General features: G+C 39.4%; 1 protein-coding gene across 3 annotated transcripts in view; it reads right to left on the bottom strand.

The window, feature by feature from the left end:
* Positions 1-1,071: 1,071 nt before the first annotated feature.
* The window catches only part of si:ch73-267c23.10 (serine incorporator 3), a 47,065-nt gene continuing 23,958 nt past the window's right edge, over positions 1,072-24,178 (bottom strand). The window contains exons 4-10 of one of the 3 annotated variants that reach the window (XM_034586841.1): positions 9,350-9,429; positions 9,073-9,210; positions 8,681-8,850; positions 7,956-8,046; positions 7,222-7,423; positions 3,656-3,883; positions 1,072-1,809 (exon numbers count right to left, since the gene is read on the bottom strand). In XM_034586841.1, coding sequence (XP_034442732.1) covers positions 1,674-1,809; positions 3,656-3,883; positions 7,222-7,423; positions 7,956-8,046; positions 8,681-8,850; positions 9,073-9,210; positions 9,350-9,429 — 1,045 coding nt within the window. In that variant the 3' untranslated portion in view covers positions 1,072-1,673. The remainder of the gene's footprint in view (positions 1,810-3,655; positions 3,884-7,221; positions 7,424-7,955; positions 8,047-8,680; positions 8,851-9,072; positions 9,211-9,349; positions 9,430-24,178) is intronic. The other 2 variants (XM_034586842.1, XM_034586843.1) reach the window with 2 other exon arrangements.

Below are 24,178 nucleotides of genomic sequence, written 5' to 3'. Positions count from 1 at the left end.
AGTCTAAACTGAATGAATGTCAAATCAGTGTGGAGAGCACTGACCACTGTCATAGACTTACTGTTGTAGTTTAATTTATGAATTGAAAACCTTATTTTGTAAATTACAGCACACTTGTAATAACGGTAACAGTCTATACAACATCCATTGCACTTCTGTCCGTCCTGGGAGAGGGATCCCTCACATGTGGCTCTCTCTGAGGTTTCTACCTTCTTTTTACCCTGTTAAAAGGGATTTTTAGTAGTTTTTCCTTACTCTTGTTGAGGGTTGAGGGCAGAGGATGTCACACCTTGTTAAAGCCCTATGAGACAAATTGTGATTTGTGAATATGGGCTATACAAATAAAATTTGATTGATTCATTGATGATAATACTTTTTAAAGCACTTTCTAAATAAAAACAGAGTTCAGGTTTAACAGATTTTTTAAACTAATATAAAGTGGAGTAATATAGGAAATTGTGGATGTGATACATTGAAATACTTCAAGATGCATCGTTGTTTCCTTTGTTGTTGCTCTTGTGATAAACCTAGTGAATACCAAAGAAGACCATTGTCTCTGTGTGAACTGTTGAGTATTAAACAATTGTGTGAGTGTAAGGGTAATAAAATAAATTGTTAAGTTAGTCAAAGATGTTCTACTATATTCAAATTGTTGTTTTAAATAAATAATTATGAGAAGTGCCCTTTTTCTCAGTTGAGCCCCTGCCCCCCAAAATGTCTGTGCATGTATAAATGCATGCATAAATAAATTAAAAAAACACCCTAGAAAAAGGGCACTTTATCTCTAGGATGAAAAAGGGAAGGGGCTCAAGCCCCCTTTGATGTCTATGTGTGCATGTGCCAGGTGAGTTGTGTAAATAAAATTGCTATTGTGAAAATAAATGTAAAAGCAAGACAAATCTTCCCAAAAATTAAACAGAAACTGAAGCAGTACTGACGTTGAGCTTATCACATGGCAATTACAGTAAATCAAACATCATTTGGCCAGTGTTTGTGTTTCATGTAAATCTGGTTTGATACACAAACATTAACCATTTAACAAAATACATGTTTCATTAAGAAAAGACTATGTGACTGTCAGTGCAGTTCCGTCGTGCATGGGTTCATGTTACATACTGAAATGTAACCACAACATCTTAAAGACACCTTTACATGTTTTACATTGACCATTAATATTTGGCAGAAACTTAAACTGACTTCAAGTCATATTGCAGATATTTGTCATGTTTATCCACCATGGTTTAATACACTGATGTACTTAAGATTACTCTCAACATATTCCCAAATCTCCATCCTTTTACAGACATACAAGGCATTGGAGGGCGTAGCAGCAAAGTATATCAGCGTACAACTGTATGCAATTCACAAAGCAACTCTCAGTATTTACTACAGTAATGAATGAGGAGAGTTGTAATACTAAAATAAATAATATACTTTGAATGTATAAAGTAGATATCATATTTGATTTTAATTCTGAATAATATTTGTTGTGTTAAGAGCCTCAACACAAAATATGTGATTGGCATATATGACATATATTATACATGTACCTACACAGTTGTTATATCATCTGTGAACCATACCATGTTTTGTTTTCATTCCGATTGTAATATTTAGCTGGAGTTTGACCGCAACTTTGTGCAAGATTAAGTGGAGTGAGAGAGAATGGTCGATCAACTGAAGTCTCGGTTTGTGAGGATCATGGGGGCTACCAGGGTCCAGATGTACAGGGCCAAACATACCCAGCTGGAGGTGATCTTCACCCACACTGCTGGCCACTTGCTAGTTATGGTGTAGTCTGCGTCAGGGCTGTCGGAAAACACAACAAAGGCCTTTCAGTAATCATAATTTATCTACTTGTCATGATTCAAGCTGGATAATAATCTTTCATATAGCATGAAAAGAGAATGACCCTTACCATAGGGCTTTCAATTGAGGTATTTAATGTTAAATTTTACATGACTTTTCAAACAGGGACATGCAGATGTGCCATAAGGAGTTATTACGATTACTTATAGTTCAGAATGTCATCAACAGAACTAAATACAAATGACATTTCAATCCCCTGATGCTCTTAGTTATGCTGCTATAGCTCTAGAAGGTCGGGGGACACATGACACACGGAGCTTCTCTTCCCAGCTTCTCCTTCCTCTTCTCCATCCTTATTACATCAAAGAAATTAATATCTCATCAATACATGTAACTGACTTGACTTCTTCCCCGGAGTCCCTTTGCCTTATCGTCCGCAGATCCAGGGCCGCGGCTGCGGCCACTTCGTGGATTATGATGGTGGATCGCTAATCAGAGATCGTGATCGTAATGGTGGATCCTGTATCGTGCTGGCTGATCGTGATAATAATGGCGGATCCTGTATCTAGCTGGCTGATCGTGATAATAATGGCGGATCCTGTATCTTGCTGGCTGATCGTGATAATAATGGCGGATCCTGTATCGTGTTGGCATCTGATAGTGGTGTTGGACCACGATCAAGGTGGCAGCTGATGGTGGATCCTGATGGCGGCAGTGGATCATGATTGTGGTGGCTGCTGACCATAGACTATGATTACAACAAGACTGGTTGATATACAATATGTCTCCTTAAGATACTCGACCATTACTGACAATAATCCATCAATTCATTGACCTTCCATTATGCTACAAAGTGTTTATTCTAATCAATGCTGCAAATACCCTTATCTTTCTGATGTTCTCCATTACACGTGGCATCTATTGCACTTCTGTCCGTCCTGGGAGAGGAATCCCTCACACGTGCCTCTCTCTGAGGTTTCTACCTTCTTTTTACCCTGTTAAAAGGTTGTTGTTTTTGTTTTGTTTTTCCTTACTCCTGTTGAGGGTTAAGGGCAGAGGATGTCACACCTTGTTAAAGCCCTATGAGACAAATTGTGATTTGTGAATATGGGCTATACAAATTAAATTTGATTGGTTGATGCAGAATGCAGAATCTTCACCTAACAAAGTTTATTTAAAAAAGGCCATGCATGATGCCAACTCTGTACTTATGTCTGAATACCATTTACTCTGGCCCTCATGTTATTATATTATTTGGGAATTTCAGTCCTTTTACTTTAGTACTTATGTTCTAGATTAGAAAAGCGCTATATAAATACAGACCATTTAGATAAATAGATTGAAAAGATAGAATAATTGTATTGTCATTGCACAGTGTACAATGTAATTTAGCAGCAATCCCCAAGGTGCAATATATACATAACAATAAAAAAATTTTAAAAAATTAAATGAAAAAAATAACGACCCTGAAAGTTGGTCGCTGTGCAGTTAGCTACAGCAGCTAAGTTGCTCCTTTTGGTTGGTCTGAAATCAAAATTTCTCAAGGAGCAATAGTATACTTGTACAGGTAAATTTCAAGCAACTACTTTAGATGTTACCAATAGAAATTAGATATTATTATTTGTTAATGATCAGTTTTCAGTTGCAAAACAGTAGTAGTAGTAGTTGTTGGGGACACTATAGAAATATGGCAGTGGTTGAATGAATCTTTATCACCACACCATATTCATTATTAGATTTAACAGGCTAATATGTATCACTTCAAAGTGACATCTTAACTGGACTCCTGTATTGTAGACCCAGAGTAACACAATGTAGGTGGTTTGTTGAGAAGGGGTGTACTGACCTATACCAGTTGGTAAGGGTCATCATGATGTACAGTGAGGCCAGGAAGAGCATGAAATGGAAGAAGGAGTAGCTGTACTGAACCATGTCCCGCTCATTGTCCTCCACCCGCCTGGGTCCTGTTGACTCCTCTGATAGGTCAGGGCTGCTGCCACCCTCAGCCAGAATGGCTGAGTCTTTGGAGGCCATGGTCAGCTTGTTCACCTGACTGGTGCTGGATGAACGAATGCTAAACAGGGTTAAATGAATAGTTTGTACAGTTATTTTTACTATCGATTACTGTGTTTTTACAAAGACCCAAAAGCATAAACCACAACAGCATATGACAAAACAAGATGACAAACATTTTTCATACTTATCTGAACCCTGTAAATTAAATCAAGTTTGTGAAGACTACAACAAAGAGACTGTCCAAGACATTGTTCGTAATTGTTTTATAATAGTTATAGGGTTTCGACTAGTTTCGTCCTCTAAACCAACAACTTGTCTATTAAAATCAACCCAAACTAGACTTTTTGAGGAAGTTTTTCCTCTAATTGACAGTTCCATATTAAATCAGATTAATATATCTTTGTTAACCGGCTACGTACCACAAGCTTTTAAGGTAGCAGTAATTAAATCTCTGCTTATAAAAAAGCCCACCCCAAAGCTGTTGCTAACCAGCTATGTGATTACTTAGATAGTAGTAGTTTGTTGGAAGACTTTAAGTCAGGATTTAGAATCCATCACAGCACAGAAACAGCACTATTAAAAGTTACTAATGACCTTTTCATGGCATTAGATTATGGACTTGTGTCTATACTTGTCCTGCTGGATTTTAGTGCTGCATTTGACTCCATAGATCATACGATACTGTTACAGAGACTGGAACAACATGTAGGGATTAAAAGAACAGCACTAGGCTGGTTTCAGTCATATTTATCAGATATATTTAAATTTGTTAATGTTAACAATGACTCCTCCATGAACACACAATCATCGTCATGGAGTACCACAAGGTTCTGTCCTTGGACCGATACTCCTCACCTTATATATGCTCCCTTTAGGCAACATAATCAGAAAGCACCAAGTACACTTCCATTACGTACGTAGATGACACCCAGCTGTACATATCTATGAGGACTGATGAATCTAATCACTTAGTTTAACTTCAGGAATGTCTTAAAAACCTCAAGTCCTGGATGACCCAGAACTTCTTACTTCTAAATTCAGAAAAAACTGAGGTCATTTTAATTGGCAAAACATCTCAGAGAAACCAGATAGTCATCTTGGATGGTATTAGTTTGGCCCCCAGCTCCACTGTGAGGAACCTAGGAGTTATGTTTGACCAGGACAAACTCTGGGCAAAAACAACCAAGTTTGTAAACTTGGGCAATGTATGGAGAGCCGGAGGAGATGGCGGGGTGCGCTGGGTTCCTTACGATTCGAATGACAGCACGCAGCGCGGATCACAGAGACACAGAGAGGCACAGTAAATTACTGACAAAGCTGGTAAAAACTGTTAAAAATATTTTTTTACGGTCCAAACTTGTATGAAAAGACCCAAAATAAACACTATAAGCAGACTACTTAATTACTATAACTGCATTAGCTTTTGTGTAGGAACGATTCTGTCCCAAGCATTTGATCCATATAAACGGTGGATCACTATATCCGTGATGACTATATCCGGTTTCCTCTGTACAGTTAATAGGATTGCTTGATGTGTTTTCCAGGAAGGGTGTGATAAACTTAGAACAAGGCTTTCAAATGAGTTCGAGTTTAGTTAAGGATTAATTGATGGAGGAGGAATCCCCATGAAGTTATTTAATCACCTCAAAGACAGACATTTAGATCCGTGCACAGAATGAATTTTTTGCCTTTATTTGGATAGGACAGAGTTAAGTGTGTGAAAGTGGTGTTAGGGTTAGTGACGAGAATCGAAACCTGGGCCACTACAGAGAGAGGCTTAAAAACTCTGTACATGGAACACCAGCTCTACAGGAGAGCTATATGGCGCCCAAAGAGGACATTTTTTGATGAATGGATCAGCTTGTGGAGAGCTGGGAAATCCCCAAGTTGACAGTATTGAAAGTTTCATTTTCACTATAGTGCAGTCTTGCCAAACAATGATTTGACACTGACTGAGTTGTTTCAGTTGGTTGCTAAAATGAAAAATGTGTGACACAAATAAAGGAATGCAGCAATGACAATTTAATGATAGTGTTATTGGCAGTAATAGTAGTATATGTGGGCAGGCCAGGTATATTGTAAATCTAAACAATATATCTCAATCCATAATGTGGGCGCAGCGACGATACAGCACAAGGACTCCGGGGGAAGAAGTCAAGTTAGTAAAATGTATTGATGAGAAATTAATGTGATGAAGAGGGAGAGAAAGAAAGAGCAGCTCCATGTGCCATGTGTCACCAGACAATCTAGGCCTATAGCAGTATAACTAAGCGCTGGTCCAAGGCAGAACTGAGCCAGCTCTTACTACATTGCTCAAAAAAATGAAGGGAACACTTAATCATCACAGCAACACCAAGTCAGTTAAACGTCAGGGATATCAATCTGTCCATTTAGAAAGCACAAGTGATTGTGAATCAATTTCCCCTGCTTTGGTGCAAATGAAAGTGACAACAGGTGCAATGGAGAGGCAAAAGCAAGACAACCCCAAAAAAGTGAATGGTTTTGCATGTGGTGGCCACAATTCATAATTGCTTGTAGTGGAAAAATAACTAAGTGTGGTTGAAACCTATGTTGTAGTTGAAAAGTAAGTTTTATGACCTGTATCTAAATACATATATAACCTGTCTAAATACTTTATGATCTGAACTGTTTTATGGTCTGAACTGTGTATGACCTGAAAACTGTAAGACCTTTTTTATCACTTATTTACTCTCCATAGAACTGAATTTATGTCCAAAGGAAACATATGTAAATCTGTTTTCTGTTTCTTGATTCCTCTCTCAAACTGCGCCTACAGAACCAGTCTGAACTGGCTCAGAGAAACAGCCTTAGTTCTCCTATATACGATCCTTGTATTTGACTGTTCTCTATCTTCACTCTGAGATCCCTGTGACTCTCTGTGTTGATCCTTTCTGCAGAAAGCCTCTATTAAAATACACAAAGACAAATTTGGTTTTCCAGCCTCTTGTATTTCCAGATTTCCATCACATGCTCTCTCCTTATACTTGCTGACTGATTCTTCTCTAGTTTTTTGTTCTGCTAGTGTCCTTGTCACTACATGGCCCTTAATAATATGGCACCATCATACCTTAAAGAGCTCATAGTACCATGCCAACCCACTAGAGCACTCCAGTACCTGCCGCCCAATCAGTTGCTGCACAGGTAGTCCAGCTCCTCCAGGATGGCAAATCCATACTTGCAGTCACAAGAAAGACTGGCCATTATGGGAGGAGAGCTGGACAGGGCCATAGAAGGGCATCAACCCAGTGGCAGGACCAGTATCTCCTTCTTGTTGCTTTCTAATTTTTGCTGTGGTATTGAATTTCAATGATATTGATACTACTAAACTACTGGTATCATGACATCTAAAATCTTACCTCGGGGTAGTAACCCTACCTGGAGTAGAGGATGCACAGGACAAATATGACAAGCCCCACAATGCTCTGGGCATCCCACCATTGCAGGTATGGAGATGATAGGACAGGTTCCTCTGTGCCAATGATCACCACGGCCGTCTGGTTCTCTATCTCAAGAGGGGCTAGCGTGGGGGTTGTGATCTGCTGAAAGATACTCAGCAGGCTGGGGTTACATACTCTGTCTGAGAGGAGGAAAAAAAATTACATGTTTTTATCTATAGCATAGTTTATGCGATGGAATGTAATGAGATATATTCTGAAAATGTGTGACCTCATTTGCAGACACATTCCTGACATTCAGATGTTCTTGAGAGAAAATTCTTGAGCTCCAAGACACTAGCTTGAAAATTCTACTTAAACCATTTCAAAGTAATAATAATGCTTTCTTTCTAAGTACTTTTAGCTAGAAAATCAATTAACTATAGCATGTGAACATGAACCATACACATTGAGCCGAACCAAGAGCAAAATTAATTGCATACAAAATTGAAAGCATCAGCGTGGTGATACATATCCTACACGTTATATCCAAATCAGCCGATAGTTACTTTATTGAACTATAATAGTGTCATTTCATTAGCTGTGTGTAGTGCTCTTTTCCCTGCTGTCGTTGTATCGCTCTCTCTCTAATAGATCGCTGTTGTTTCTGCAATCCATAACTGCACCAATTTTGTAATCATAGGAATATTTCTTGCAACTAACAAACAGTCTCACCAGGTTCATTGGTCATTGCAGACCAGGTCAGAAACATGGTGTACAGGGTGATGATGGAGGACTGTAGAAGACCTGAACGTGGCTGAGATTCCTAGGGACACACACAGATAGAACAGTCATGTATGAAAAGGCAAGCTCACGAGAATGTCTGCAGACATCCTGTCTTGTCTTGAGTGCATGTCTGAAAATGGCTTAAGATACATCAGACTACTTCCAGGGCCAGGTGTGAGTACAGGCTACATAAAACAAGTCCCATTCATAACAGTCCATACAGTTTGGTCTTTTTCTACTGTTAAGAAACTGGTCCTATATGCTTCTTAATCAGTAATTGGGCTCATGGTATGTAGCTTGCATTCGGCACACTTAAATCCTGGTAAGGTTTGACAGAAGTCTATTGACATAACAAGTGCATAGCAACTTAAGCAACAAATCAGTTCTAGGTTTTGACCTCTGAAGTTAAAATAACATTTCAATCAACTCTGATCTCATACATGTCCTGTCTGGAATCAAATTGATGGAAATCTGTCAAAGTGATGGACAAATTTCATCCCTAATTGTATTAAGAATATTCTACTGTATTGCAATCCCTGTACATATGGTAAATATTACCAGACTTTAAACATATTCTTTAAATTGTGCATGTCACAATTTGGCAATGTTGCATCAAATGACTACATTTGCCTGACTAGATGTTTGATGCTGAACCACTGTTCTCAGTTCTGTACCTGTACTTTGGGAAAAACAGAGACAACAGATGCCACAATGCAGAACAACATGTTGAAGCTGATGAAGAACTTGTTGATGAAGCATCCATCAGGCTTGGTGTAGAAGATGAAGAATATTATGGCGGCAGTAAATGACAGGATGTAGTTGAACGCTGTAACCACCAACAAAGCTAGAAACAGAATGCAGAAATGTTAGTTATTCAGCAATAGGTATACAAAAAACTCAAGATATGTATCTCAATTATTTGGTGTTCAACCTATGCATCTGCGTTGATTTGATATGGTTATCACTTATTTCAGTTGTGAGCAGTCTTATTGTATTGTGTGTATTGCACAGTGCCTGCATGTTTTCATATACAGCATGTTACTAGGCCACAGCTCGAGTCTCTTACCTGCATACCAGACCCTGGAGTTGCCGTTCTCCATCTTGTCTACCCAGGACTCATTCCAGGAGTGGGCAAAATCCACCAGCAGCACGAGCTGGATCAAAATGAAAAAGAAAGCTCCACCGGAGCCCACCACAAACCACACTGCAACGAAATAGGCCCACAGGTCATTAAATTACTCATCTATCATATAATATCTATTATTATCTATTACTATTATCATATTATTGTATATTGGATTTAATGATCTGAGTTTTAAAAAGTTCAAATACAAAGTTCTTACTGTAGGTAAAAGGCCCATCTGGAATGTAAAAGGCAGCCACTGTAACTGCTACCAAGGCAGCAAACTTAAAGAACCAAAATCTGAAAACAAATGAACTGACAGTTATTAAGCATACAGGAGGCACATAAACATATCTGTAATAAAATTAAAATAGCATCAGTCAGGCAGTTATATATATTTTTGGAGTTGTATTGACAGTACATCTAATAAGTGACCCACAAAAGCCTCGAAAGCGTTTTATCTAAATTTAACAGTAAGAGAGTCACTTGATGAGGGAAAATTTTTATGTGTGAAAGTGTGACACATCACTGATCTTTCAGACAGACAGCATATATTAATAATGTAACTGTAGAAAATATTTCCTGTTGCTGTGGTTTTATTTTAGAGAAGAAAACAGAACTTCTTCCTCTCTTGTCTTGATGTCACTCTTTAGCACTTACAATCGAAGATTATGTTACACTAACCTTTCATTTAATACTCAACTGAGAGATAAAGAGTGCTGTTCTGCAGACCAAAGCAATACCAGAGCAGTATACTGCTGAAAACCTGGCAAATGTCTCCCCCACCAACTTGGTCAACTTTTATAACACCACACTCTCCTTCTGCCTCGACCAGCTAGCACCCATTCAAACCAGATCTGTCACCCTTCACCCACTCCGCCCCCTGGTTCACTGACGAGCTGCACCAGCTAAAATCAAAAGGATGCCAGCTCTAGAGGCTCGGCAGGAGAACTGGTCTCACGGTCCACAGAGGCATACAAAGAACACCAACATCTTTATAAAAACACTCTCAACACTACCCACTCTGCATTTTACTCAGGACTAATGCAATCTGGCTGCGACAATCCAAGAACACTTTTCTCCACCATCAACAAACTCCTCAAACCCAAGGACAACCACTCCCACTCCTTTACAATGCAACGAATTTGTCACACAAAGTGTCTCAAATCGAGCACACTGTGTGTGCTTTGCCGAAACAGTATCTTGTACCTGCCGCTGTCAGCAGCGCTCACAAGGTTGCATATATTGCCTCCTTCCTGGTTCCGAAACACAAACACCTGAGAATTATGACTGATGAAGTTAAACTTGAAGGTGTGTGATCTCCTCTCAAGCATCTCTGAAGGGCATGGAAGGGGTTTCCACAGTAGAATTAGATAATTACCACACTGCGGTTGTATTCCTTGGCCAACCAGTACAGTTTCTGTGTACATATTTCTACATAATTATTTTCACAAAAAAAAGTGCTTTGTGAGGTCACAGTGACCTTGACCTTTGGCCACCTATTCAGGTCATCTTTGAGTCTAAGTGAATGTTTGTGCCAGATGTGATGGCATTCCATCAAGCTGATCTTAAAGGTGCAGTGTGTATAATTTAGTGGTGAAGTTGCATGTTGCATTTGAATACCCCTCACCTAACCCTCCCCATCCAAATATGAAAGATAACCTGTAGTTCAGTTGTCATGAAAACTCAAAAGGTGTTTAGTCTGTCCAGTTTGGACTACTGTAAAAAACATGGCGGCCTCTGTAGAGAGGACCCTCTCCCATTGTAAACATAAAAGGGCCTATTCTAGGGCAAAGAAAACTAGAATTTGTGCTATTTAGATGATTACACATTAGTGAAAACATCACTAGGATTATTTTTATTTCAATTTCTGCCAATAGATCCCTTTCACCTAAATCTTACACACTGGATCTTGAAAATATCGCCTTCAAGAAAAACAAAAACATATTTTGTGAGGCCACTGTGACCTTGACCTTTGACAACCAAAATCAAGTGAGTTAATCCTTGAGTCTAAGTGAATGTTTGTGGCAAATGTGAAAGGATTCCTTGATGGCGTTCCAGAGATATCACCTTCACAATGTGAAAAATTTGCTTTGTGAGGGTGATAGTGACCTTGACCTTTGACCACAAAAATCTTATCAGTTTATCCTTGTGTAAATATAAGTAAATATTTGTAACAAATTTGAGGAAATTCTGTCAAAGCATTCTTGAGACATCAGGTTCACAGTAATGGGACCAAAAAAGAGGCCATAATTTTTTGTTTTAGGGCAACGTGACCTTGAACTTTGACCTTTGACCACCAAAATCGAATCAGTCCAAGTAAACATGGGTGTCAAATTTAAGAGAATTCCCTTCAGATGTTCCTGAGATAATACATTCACAAGGCAAAACACATGTTTGAGAGGTCACAATGACCTTTGAGCACCAAATTCTAATCAGGTCATCAAAGTGAATTGTAATGATGTACATTATAAACAGTTTTAAATTGTAAAGTTGTAAACTGTCCAGCCTGCTGAAGTGGAGTAATCATATATATCTTGCAGTGTCTGGGTGAACTGGATTTTCTTCTCTTAACTGGGTAACAAAATAGTCTTGTTTATTTTATGAATACGTTTATTAAAACAATAACAAGCAACTATGGGAAAAATATTGAAATCTACATTTTGGGATGAACTCAGCTTTACAGTGCAGCAAAACACAAGTTAAAGTATAGGTGTATCCATTGAGTGAAAATATTATCTTGAAATTAACAGCAACTAAGGCTGTAAAATATATGTAGTAGAATGGAATAAATAAATGACAAACAAAATACTGTGGTGTACTCAATTACTTTAGCACTGAGAAACAGTTAAGTTCCATTATCTCAAAACACTATACTAACAAAAAGATAGATGAGCTTCAAGCTCAGATCCAAAAGAGAGCACAGAAATACAGATAGTCTCTATACGCTGAAAATAGAGAATAATCATCTAAGCTGTTCTAATTTCTAAGCAACATGTAATAAAAAAAACTTAAGCCTGAAATGAAATTGATTTGCCACAGTAACATACTCAGTAAGTAGGCAAAGAAAATAAATATGGAATAAATAAATACAAGAAGATATAATGAGTAGAAACATAGAAACCATGTTCAAAGAAGAGACCTTTTTTAGTCCTAAACAGATGATATAATGTAAGCATTGACAAATTATTAGATTTCTTTTTTGTTAGTTGTGTTATCCTTTTGTGGATGCACTTCATAAATTCATTGAGTGATAAATTACATATATATAAATGAAGGGTCCTCATGATCTTTGCTACCTCTGGCCCTATCCTCAGTGCTGGTGCTGGCAATAGGGTCCTCGTGATGTGCTGGGCCCCTGTCACCTGGCTCTCTCCCTGGATCTGACCCTTCCACCACTCTCAATGACCCTGAATAGTCTCTCTACTTGAATAGAAATAAGGTGTTTTCCATACTCATAACTACACAGTTCAACACAACAACAAGACTAATGTTTTTACTTTTTACAAGTCTAAATAAGAGAAGGCTTTTTCATCATAACTTGGAGACAAAAAACATAAAATTTACCTGATTCTCTATGCCTCTGTCTGACTGTCCCTGCCTGTCTGTGCCCAGCTCTTGCCTTTGCCTGATGACAGTTTGACATGCTTTTGAACCTTGTGATTTAGGTGTCATGGTGCAGGGGCTGGTTGGTATGACACACACACACACACACACACAAATGCACACACTTAAGCACTCACCCCAGCGCGCACTACATGAAATACATATACATACACATCTACTGTGGTCCAGAGGGCTAATCTGCAGCAGTCAATTTATCCAATGAACAGAAAGAGATGTTTTGCACTTCCTTATCTGCTCCTCACATTCCATTAACAGATTCACATGCTTTTCAACCTTGTGATTTAGGTGCCATGGTGCAAAGGCTGATTGATAAGACACACACAGACACAAACGCACACACTTGAGAACTCACCCGAGATCGCAGTACATGAAACACATACACAGACCACAACTTTAGGCAGTTTGCACCTCATTTCACTGAATGGATGCTACAGCTTCCTCAGTCGAGCCTTTTTCCACTTCTCTTTAATATCTCTCACCAATTCCTGAATTGCAATTTCAGCCTCCCTTAGAGTTGGCTGAGGTTCCTTATTCTCTGTAGGCTCTTCCTAAGAATCATATAGTATTTTTAACTTCTGCTACTCCACACAAAGTAACTTTGAAACCAAATGCTGTATAATAAACAATATGCTTTATCCCAACAAGCCATTAATGGAATTAAGCCTGTGATCATGTCACTCTTTGAGCAAGGTGTATTAGTTAAAACATGAAGTCCCTGCAATACACATAATTATTATCATTATTATTATTAACTGGTGCTGCTATCATTTATACATCTCTAAATGTCACTACTATTTTTTTAAATTATAACAGCCAGTTTGACAGAGCTTAAATATGACAGTTACACAACTCTTCCTGGTCTCTCTCTATTCCTCTCCTCCCCCTCCTCACTCTCTCTCTTTTCTCTCCCCTCTTTTCCACCCACCTCTCCACTCTTCCCCATTTTTCTCAGCTCACCCGAACCGGTCGAGGCAGATGACTGCCCACATTGAGTCTGGTTCTGCTAGAGGTTTCCTCCAGTTAAATGAGATTTTTCTCTCCACAGTCGCCGAAGTGCATGCATTGTGGGAACTGTTAGGTTTCTCTATAACCTTTAAGGTCTCAACCTTACTATGTAGACTAAAAAGCCTTGAGATAATGTATGTTGGGATGGTTTCCGTATTTGCTATACAAATAAAATTTTAATTAATTCTCCCAATTGCAAAAACCAACATAATGGCTCTTTGTCCAAGATCTTAAAGCAGTGAAGCTCTTGAAGCAGTGTTCAGGCTGCAATGCCTGTGGTCCCTAATGTGAATTCTACATTGGCCTTTCTAAATCCAAATTGTACACTATAGTTGATTTGTGTTATGCCTTATTCTCAGTCCCACTGGATCTAGATTGCCAAAATCTGTTTGCTCACACCTTTGAAGGTCAGCAGTATACATTTACAAGGGCACCACAACTCGCAGGTGGGACCACGTTGCTTCAGGAAAACCAACCTCCTTCTGGCTTCCCCCTCTGAAGAAGCCTGTTATGGAGACACCCCTTCTCTTTAAATATCTAGCAGAAAAAGGCCACAGAGCATCCCTGGTTTGTTTCTGCCCGTGGCTGTTTGGCCTTTTTCCTCCGTAGACACTTCAGATTGAGTGCTTCTGCTCCTCTGCTCGTCTTCTCCTGCAGTGAAAATCCTCACACCGAACTGTTACCTTGCCTTGTGCATTCAGCCCGAGCCCCCAGGTTGTGTCCGATCTTTCTGATCGCCTGCCTGCATTTTCTTGTCTGGTGCAAGTTGCATTAAAGGTCCTTACCAACTGACTCTGTTGTGTGTTGTGCTGCATCTGGGTCCGACACATGCCTGTTACACACATCAAATTTTCAAATCAGTTTGTCTCATAGAGCTTAACAGGGTGCTACATCCTCTGCCCTTAACCCTCAGCAAGACTAAGGAAAAACTACCAAAAATAACCCCTGTTAACAAGGGGAGAAAAATGTAGAAACCTCAGAGAGCTACATGTGAGGGATCCCTCTCCCAGGATGGACAGAAGAGCAATAGATGCCTTTTAGTCTGTATGTACATGAGCGCAACAGTTTCACCTCGGGCAACCTAGTCCAAAAACATTGGCTCCAATTACTGCCCAGTGGCCTTCTGTTCCACCAAGCTGCCGTCTGTTGTCCAGGAAATGCCAGCTTGCTTGAGAGCAGTCGCAGCTGTTCTGATTGAGGGATCAGCTCCTCTTCTCATGGGTTCTGAATGTCATGTTTATGTTTCCCCTGCTGTCCTACACATTGTAAACATTTCCGCTACACAACATGACAGCTGCTTGTAAATGAGGATATGAAGCGGCCATTTTGTCAAACTCTAACATCTCAGCCGACAGGGCTCCACCTCTGAACCAAGCCACCCTGCTTCCAGTAGTTAATATTGATGATATGTTGCTCACACATGATTGTGAAGTTTTGATTGGCACTGTCACCTTCCCCAGGCCTGACTTGAACCCCCTATTTGCAACTTCTTTTGTGATGGCACGGCGATGAGCAGGGGCCCTGCTAGAAATTTGGGCCCAATGAGACTAAAACACTGTGTCTGCCTGCAATGCAAACTGCCCTCCAATCACATGCACACTGCCCTCCAAAAAACTCTTCCCATTTCGGACCACTCAACAAGGATTTATGACAAAAAATAATTGTGGAGACTAGACCACCCAGAGGTCTATGAGCCAAGCTGCCAGTGTGAACAACAAACAAATGCCGTCTGCTTGTAGCTCCTACTGGAAACTAAGCAAGACTGAACCATGCAGTGAACAGAGAGAGTGGTAAAATATAAAGGTCATCCTGATATTTTCACATGTTTATTTTATTTATAACTTTTTAATAGATAGATTTTGTTATTACATTTTAATTACATGAACTAACTCATAAAAATACCAATATTAGTGTTCTCTGAGGGCCCCTGTCTGTGCTGGGCCCTTAGAATCATCCTAACGTTCACCTGCATTACGGTGCCCCTGGCAATGAGACGCACAGGCACATTGTTTTGAAGCATACGGTTTTAAAGCATATGGAACACGTCCCCGTTCCGTTTTTTCAAATGGGTGATTTGTATTACATGGATGTGAGAAACCCTCCTTCTCTGTTATCTGTTGTCATTAGAGGTGTGCGTCTTCACTAGATTCACGATTTGATTCGATTACGATTGAGCATCTTGATGCATCGTTGTCAACAGTAAGTCTATAACAGTAAGTCTATGACAGGGGTCAGTGCTCTCCACACGGATTTGACATTCATTCAGTTTAGACTTGTGTGTTGCACCTAAGGCTTAAAGGGACAAACTTTGTCCTTTACTGTATCAAGGTGGCCCCGCCTGGTCCCCCTTAGCAGTGCCACTGCATTGAGCAGCATTACTCGGCTGATCAACAAGTGACTCTGCTCCTCTGATGTTTTCTAATTCCTCACACTTAGAACTGATCTTTATAAAAACCTGATGAATTCATATTTATGTTCCTGGATAAACGGGGCGTCGCTTCTTCTCAGTCAATGGAGTTAAACACTGTGTTACGTCATAATCTGAGGGAAGAACTTCTGTCGGCAGGAGTGTGTGTGTGTGTGTGCTCGTCTCTGTCCCTCTTCACACACAAACTGATAACGACATGTATTTAGTTATTAATCGTTGATGTCGGATCATAACTCCTGATTGTTCCGTCACTTTAACCCTAAAGTCCTGATTGTGCGTGTCACGTTATGTCTCATGTTGTGTGAAGCAGGGGAATGCGTGCACGGTGAGTTTAAACATGTGTCTCACTAACTCTACAGCGAATCAAACCAACACAAAGTAAACGTCAGTCCTGTACGTGTCCTAATAACTTGTTGGTCAGCGATGTTGTTTATTGTAAAAGTGTAAAGTAAGCGCAGGTCAGAGATTGAGGAGGAAGCGGACTCCGACGCAGCACAACCGAACCTATAATGTGCGTCTGTCCTGGTCCTGAAGCAGCGCTGGTTATAAAAAAAGCGGGACATCGTAAAAAAGTGAACTTAGCGGAAAACATGAATCTGTTTACACTCTGTAAACTGTAGACATGACACACATACAATCCAAAGAATCACAAACAGAAAACTTAAACTACTTACAGTTGGTAAAAAACAGCCATCACCACTTGGATTTGTTTGGGCTATTGCTGGCACACTCCACACGTTAATAATGATGCCTCTCTGTTGCCAATAAGGGGATTCAATCAGTAGGTGGCCCCAATTACCCGAGGTTTCTCTTCAGCACTGTAGCCAGGCTGACAGAGTCACACCTCCACCGAACCCAGTATTGCTCGATCCCTGAATAGCAATATCTTTATGACCTTCTTTAATGATAAAATTCTAACTATTTAAAAACAAATGAATAGATTCAGTCAACAGAAACGCAGTGGTGTTCATTTTGAAAACGGGTACAGGACGTGCGTCTACGTGCAAAGTGAGCGCAGGTCAGCGGGGGAACGAGGGGGGAAGACATGTGGCAGGGTAACACAGCACGATACAAGGTCACTGGATATTCAATGTTCCCCCGATCCCGAAGCGGCAACGGCAACCACCCTGCAGCATTGTTACTGTTCGGTACCTCCAGTACTGTAAAAAGAGCACTGTGACGTTTTTAGAAATTTTGGATCGATTTGGTTCCGAAGGTTGTCGTGACATCCCTGAGGGGATTTTTGTCCTTTGCTTATTACATTATCATGTGAGGATAAAACATGTCCACAAAATGTATTCTTATACCTATGCTAATATTTCTTGTGTTTTTCGGGTTATTTTGTCAACAGAGCATGTGAACACCCACACACTCATGGAAGCCCTGTCACCACTGTTTGAAGAAACAGACGACAAATTAAACTTGGCTTTGGACAGTACAGATATATGCTTTATTTTTGGTTCCGGTGTGTCTATTTTTTTCACAGTATCCCCTTTCCTAGCTCTAATGTCATCACAGGCTTTGTGCCACCCATTTTATACTGTGATTTGTTTTCCATGCCATGTTTGTTTCAGCTTTAAGAGAAGATTGTTATTTCATCGCTGGCTGTTGCCGTGAGTCTTGTCCATGGATGTCCTGCACCAGGATTCATTTCGCCAACACCCTATTCTCGTTTAGTTGGTGGCAATTCATCAATAAAAGCTGTCCTGAAGGAGACATTGCTGATACCGACCCCTGGGAAGGTTAAAAAGGTAAATGCACTGTGAATATACACTCAGCTGACAGTTAATTTGGTCTACCTTGCTTAAAGTAATGCGGTCTAATGTTAAGTCCTGCAATAAATGTTAAGTCCTGGTTGATCCTGCCAGTAGCATATGCTTGTCTCAAAGATTAAGTCATGCAAGTCTAAGTACACACGGCCGGTACAGTGAAAACGCGAATGGCTCATTAAATGGCTCATTCTTTTTACCCTGTTAAAAGGTTTTTTTTTGTAGTTTTTCCTTACTCTTGTTGAGGGTTAAGGGCAGAGGATGTCACACCTTGTTAAAGCCCTATGAGACAAATTGTGATTTGTGAATATGGGCTATACAAATAAAATTTGATTGATTGATTGAATAAATCAATTCATGAGGGTTTTAATGTTCAGTTTTTGTTCAGTTTCATTTCAGTGGTGTAAGACTAAATAACCTAAACATTTATGTATAATGCAATCCGTTTCAACTGCACCAAAATTCAGACTCGAGTTAAAAGTGTGTGGTGTTCTCTAAGAGCAAAAAACTTGACAAATGAAACCTGTGGATTTATCATATACGGCTTGTATTTTTGGTGGCCACACTATGCTTTTGTTTATAATTTTTTCTCGTGTGGTGTTTTTTAGCTTTCTGAATGTACCTCTTTGGATGACCTGATAGATGCCACAAACCACTGCAAGACTACATGGCAAATGCTGGGTGTCTCAGGCCAATGAAATGCATAGAAGACAGGGATCTGCTGGTTGACGATATTCATGTTTCAGGTTGTCCACAGAGTCTGTGGTGCATTTGGAAAGTTTGTGTTTACAAACCAAATTAGGGAAATCTTTGTTACACAGAATTTAAGAGTGGTTTCTATTCTTTTCCTCTGCATAAATTCAAGAACAAAACATTTGATAATTAAGTGTATATTTTCTGTCTCTCTCTCTCTCTGTATATATATATATATATATAGTGGATTTGAAATTGTTTGTCTAAGTCTGCACAAGTTATTTTTGGATTCACATTTTCTCATCCTTCTGAATTGGTGAAACAAGTTATTCCTTTATCCCTGGCAAGTCTAACATATGGTTATGATGAATATATAATTTCCAACCCAGTTGTAAACAGTCTTTTTTGTCTTGTGTCTCATTCTTATAGATTTAGGGAGGGGCTGAAGACCATTGGTGTTCTGGATTCAATGAGAATGCATCCAGACAGCTTCAGACCCTTAATGTGTCATGAACCATGCCTACTCACTGCTGACTTTATGGATCACATTGTCCACATTTGTCTGTTCGCTGTGGGAAGCAACAAGAGAAGGGCAGAGGAATGTGTTGTCCCATTTTGGAGGGATTACCTGCAAGATTTTGAAGGTAAATATTGCTGCTTGATATGACATTGTGATAAGGTCTCATGTTTTTGTCATGTTTACAAAGTGTACAAATACTAGTATAGGAGAAAATACCTGGGCTACTCATCGTATTGAACATTCATTATTCTCAGAGGATGAATCAAAAGGTTTTGGGTTTCTCCTAGCTTTGCTTTAGTGCAGATGTAGCCCAGGCAACTAACAGTTAAAAATTTGAAGAGACTTAGCTCATTCAAGAGGCAGGGCTGCAGTACCCTAGGCATCAGTATACTGTTCCGTTGCTGAATAACATTTGAAGAGAAGCCGCTAGTAACTTACTTTAAGATTGACACAGTAAATGAATAGTGTGATTGATACCTTGATATTGACAATTTATACTTTGATATAAGATTTTAGATTTGAAATCTAGAATAGTATTTAGAGGGTGCACTTGAAACTTTCATTGATTCATTGATTTGTTCATTTTGTAATTTTTTGTTTTACTGATGTGATATTTCTACTAATATATATTATGTATATTTAACGCTATGAAATACAAAAGTATTCATACACAATTCAGAGTGTCTGGTGTTCTTGATTAATGCAAACCATAACAATTTCTACCTTTGCAGAATTTAGTGTCTTCTGAACCTGGTCCTGTGAAATAGTTGTATGCAAAGTACTTTAATGTATACACTTTTTTATAATATTACTGTAATTTGTGCTACACAACCATCTGGCCAATTTGTCAACTACTGATTCCATATAATAATAATAATAACTTTACTTGTACAGCACTTGTTTACAAAGTGCTTCACAAAATCCATGGCAAAAAAAACATATTTCGTCTCCTTCCTTCTTTCCTTTGTTCCAATTTATTCTTTTTTGTATTTTTCGCTCATCTCTGTTTTTCTTACTATGCGCTTCCTTTCTTTATACAGAATTGGCTGTATTTCCATTATATACATTTTGTAGGTCTTTTGGAGTGCTGGGGGCGCTCCTGAAGACTTTTTATGACTCTGTGGTGGCATCTGCCATCTTCTTTGCAGTAGTTTGCTGGGGCAGCAGCATTTCAACTGCTGACAGGAAGACTGATTAGGAGGGCCAGCTCGGTCCTGGGATACCCGCTTGACCCAGTGGAGGTGGTGGGACAGAAGAGGATGATGGTGAAGCTGTCTTCTCTCATGGACAACCAGTCCCGCCCCCTGCAGGACACCATCACAGCACTGGGCAGCTCCTTCAGCACAAGACTGATTCACCTTAAGTGTCTGAAGGAGAGGTATCGCAGGTCGTTCCTTCCTGCAGCAGTAAGACTGTACAACCAGCTCTGCTCCCAGTAAAACTCCATGCACCACCACTATGGACTGTCACTTTAACATTCTCAACTGTGCAATATTCACTGTACTATATTCATTTGTCTGTGCAATACAAACGGTTATGTGCAATCCATTCACTGTACATATTCTGACACATAATATATTTCTTTACACTGTATATACCGGTTTAATTACATTTATATTTTCTACATATTTTAAATATATATATTTCTATATACTTCTTTATATTCTTCCACAAACAACTGACCTTGAAAAAGAAGGTAAATTGGCTATCTCCCTGCAGCTCTAACAAAGCTGTTAACTTGTCCTTAAAAGTGCTGCTGCTTGATTTAAATGCTCCTTGTAACTTCAATTTAGCTAGCAGTGGTCTTAGCAGGGGCAGGCTTTGAATTCAAGACTGTAAGCCAATCGGGCAATGATAATTTAAATGGCATTCCTGTTTGGTCAAAACTCAGACTCTCTCTCAGAGAGGGTATAGTAGTATTTGTGTAAGACTTCAGTAGTGTGTGAGAGAGTATGATGGTGCATGTAAAAGACCATAGTAGTGTGTGTGAGAGACAATGATATGATGTGAATGACAATAGTAGTGTCTATGTGAAAGTTTCTGAAGAAATGCAGTGTGTATGTAAGATTATGATAGTGTCAGTGTGAGAGTGTGATAGTGTCTGTATGAGATTATGATAGTGTGTGTATGAGACTATGATAGTGTGTGTGTGAGACTATGAGTGTGTGTGTGAGAGTTTGATAGTCTGTGTATGAGAGTTTGATAGTCTGTGTATGAGAGTTTGATAGTCTGTGTATGAGAGTTTGATAGTCTGTGTATGAGAGTTTGATTGAAACAGAAGTTACATGGAACTCTCAGCTCCTGATTGGTTATCTATGATGAGGCGTGGTTTCACTGAAAAGTCCTGCCATCTAAAATCAACAGATCCATAAGGGAACATGTTGGCCGCACTGTGCCTCCTGGGGAATGTTTTAAATTCTCTGACCAATACAACGTCAGAAATGCTGGATCCACAGAGACCTCCTGTAATACAGCCACACATAGGGACCTGCGGCTGAGGAGGAAATTCAGACCTTGTTCGTCAGGTGTAGCGTTATCAGGTTATCATGTAGGTTATCATGTAGGTGGGGCGCTTCATCTGAAGCTCGCCTGACGCCGGGGCCACACTGGCCACGGAACGGCCACGGATCGGCTTGCTTTTCATTTCCACGTCCATTTACCAGATCAGAGCGGAAACACTGCCTGTTGTTCAGATTTTCTCCGCCTGCCGCTGCGTTTCGCATCAGAATATACAGAGAAATGAACTTTAAACACAGTTTCAATGTTTGTCTTTTAAATAAATGTCACAAATATAAATGATTGCAATAATGCATGTGCACATAAAAAAAAAAAAAAAGGACTCCAGAGTTTCTGTAGAGGGAATCTATTCATTTGTTTTTAAATGTTTTTATTGTGAAGCAGAGAGTTAAGCAAGAAATATAGTACTTTATAGTACTATTAAAAGTTAACTTGAAGAACTTCAGGTGATGGGCAATAGTCTCTCACTATCTCTTTCACTCTCTGTCTGTCTGTCTGTCTCTCTCTCCCTCCCACCTGAATGATGCAGGTAAAAACAGGTAAAAAAACATATGGTAATGTATAATGATATCATCGTAAAAGTTATATTTGTGGCCACTTTAAAATATAATGTATATTAATTATAATACTAATACATTAATATAATGTTATAGTATACATATATATTATATAAATATAAATATATCCATTAAAATATAGCAGGGCATTATGCCTGGGGACGCACTGGTTGTCTCGACGAGGACAACACTAGTAGTGTGTGTGAGAGAGTATGATGGTACATGTAAGAGAGTATAATAGTATTTGTGAGAGAGTATAGTAGTCTTTTTAAGAGTTTATGATGGTATATGTAAGAGAGTATAGTAGTGTGTGTGAGAGAGTGTACTGGTGTGTGTGAGAGACCATTATGAATTATCTCTCATAGGGTCCTTCATAGTTGCCTGCTGCATCTGCACTCCCGCCATCAGTTCCACTCAGTGTCTGCCTCTGTCTAGTCTGTTGATCTTTCTCTGTTTGTGTTAAATTCTGTTAAATCGTGACTGCTCGATACTTGCTAGTCTTTTGGCAGGATGTGGAAAGGGGGGCAGGTGGAGGGAAGGACAAGAGGCACTGCTCTCTCGTAGAGCCTGTGGTGACCTGGAGTATCTCTCTCTCTCAGAGACTCCATGAGGACTGATGCATATGATGGGGGAAGGGGAAATGTTTAGATCACATTCAGTGATATTATAACTGACTCATGCACATAATATTAAGGTAATGAATGAAGGTGATAACTGTATGATGGCTTCTCCTTATTAGGGCGGACTATCCGGAAACGCATATCGCTCTTCTCAATCACTAGTTTGAGTAACCTCACGGCTGCCATTACTATGAAAATGCAGGGCTGCCAAGAGAATCCTGTAGAAAAATTTGATTATGCAATTCAAAAGTTGAATAAAAAAGTGCCATTAACTATCCTAGTTGATTGAGTGCACCTGACTAATACTAATGCAGTCTAATACAGGAGCCCTGAAATAAATTCCATCTTCATTGTTATAATGTTTTTTGTTCCAACTGTGTTAGAGAGGTGATAGTGAAACTTCATATCAGGGAGATGTGCTGAAAAAAAAGTATATATATATAATACTGTCATATAAATGCAGATTAGTGGCGGAACATTACATCCCCTTGGTAGTAGGGGGTACTGCAGTCTTGAGTGTAGATTAGTGTTCTCTTGTGTGTACCTGCAGATTTTTGTCTGAGATGAGGGCTGACACTTGAATGTGTTGTTTCTTAAGGAACTCCATGCTGCGCTTCAGGGGCAACTTGGGACCTCTGAGCTCTAAAAACATTGTTGAGTCATATTGCTGACCGTGTTAGAATCGAAAGTGCAACTTCTTTAAGTGTCTGATTACGTTACATTACCTGGACTCGTTGGCGATCCAAAACATTGTTGATTAGGTCCTTAATCAATGAGTATGTTCCACATTTGGCACAATGACAGGACAGTCTGAAGTTCAGACTCTGAACTATGAATTTTAATTCAGATTTTGCAATGGCATATGGTTTCATGTTATAGCTGCAAATACTGTTTGACCTTTTGTATGTCTATGTTACAAATCCAGGAGTACTACCTGCTGTCACCAGAGCGGATTAACACCCCCATCTTCTTCATGTTCTCTCAGATCCTTCTTTGCTCATTCTGCCAGGTCTGTGTGATGGTAGTGATTGTGTTCAGGTGTTGAAGGCGAAAGAAGGTGCTTGCACTGATAGACTGAAGCCCAAACTGCTTCAGCACCCTTATTGTCTGTGTAGCCATGCAAACCGAAAGACAAGGACAACAACTGGTGAAGTATAAGTAATTTAAAATTGTAAAGTTCAAATGCAGTTGGTAGACTTCAAAAAATGTTTCCCTCCTACATTGTGTAAATGGAAAAAGTAAATGTATTTGCTATAAAATCTGTATAGCTAATACTCGATAGAGGAGTGATAATTAAACTACCTGCTGCACTG

Source organism: Hippoglossus hippoglossus, chromosome 5, assembly GCF_009819705.1.
Source record: "Hippoglossus hippoglossus isolate fHipHip1 chromosome 5, fHipHip1.pri, whole genome shotgun sequence".
NCBI classification, from domain to species: Eukaryota; Metazoa; Chordata; class Actinopteri; order Pleuronectiformes; family Pleuronectidae; genus Hippoglossus; species Hippoglossus hippoglossus.
Note: the sequence above shows the minus strand (reverse complement) of the source record. Positions and strands in the feature narration are given on the sequence as shown.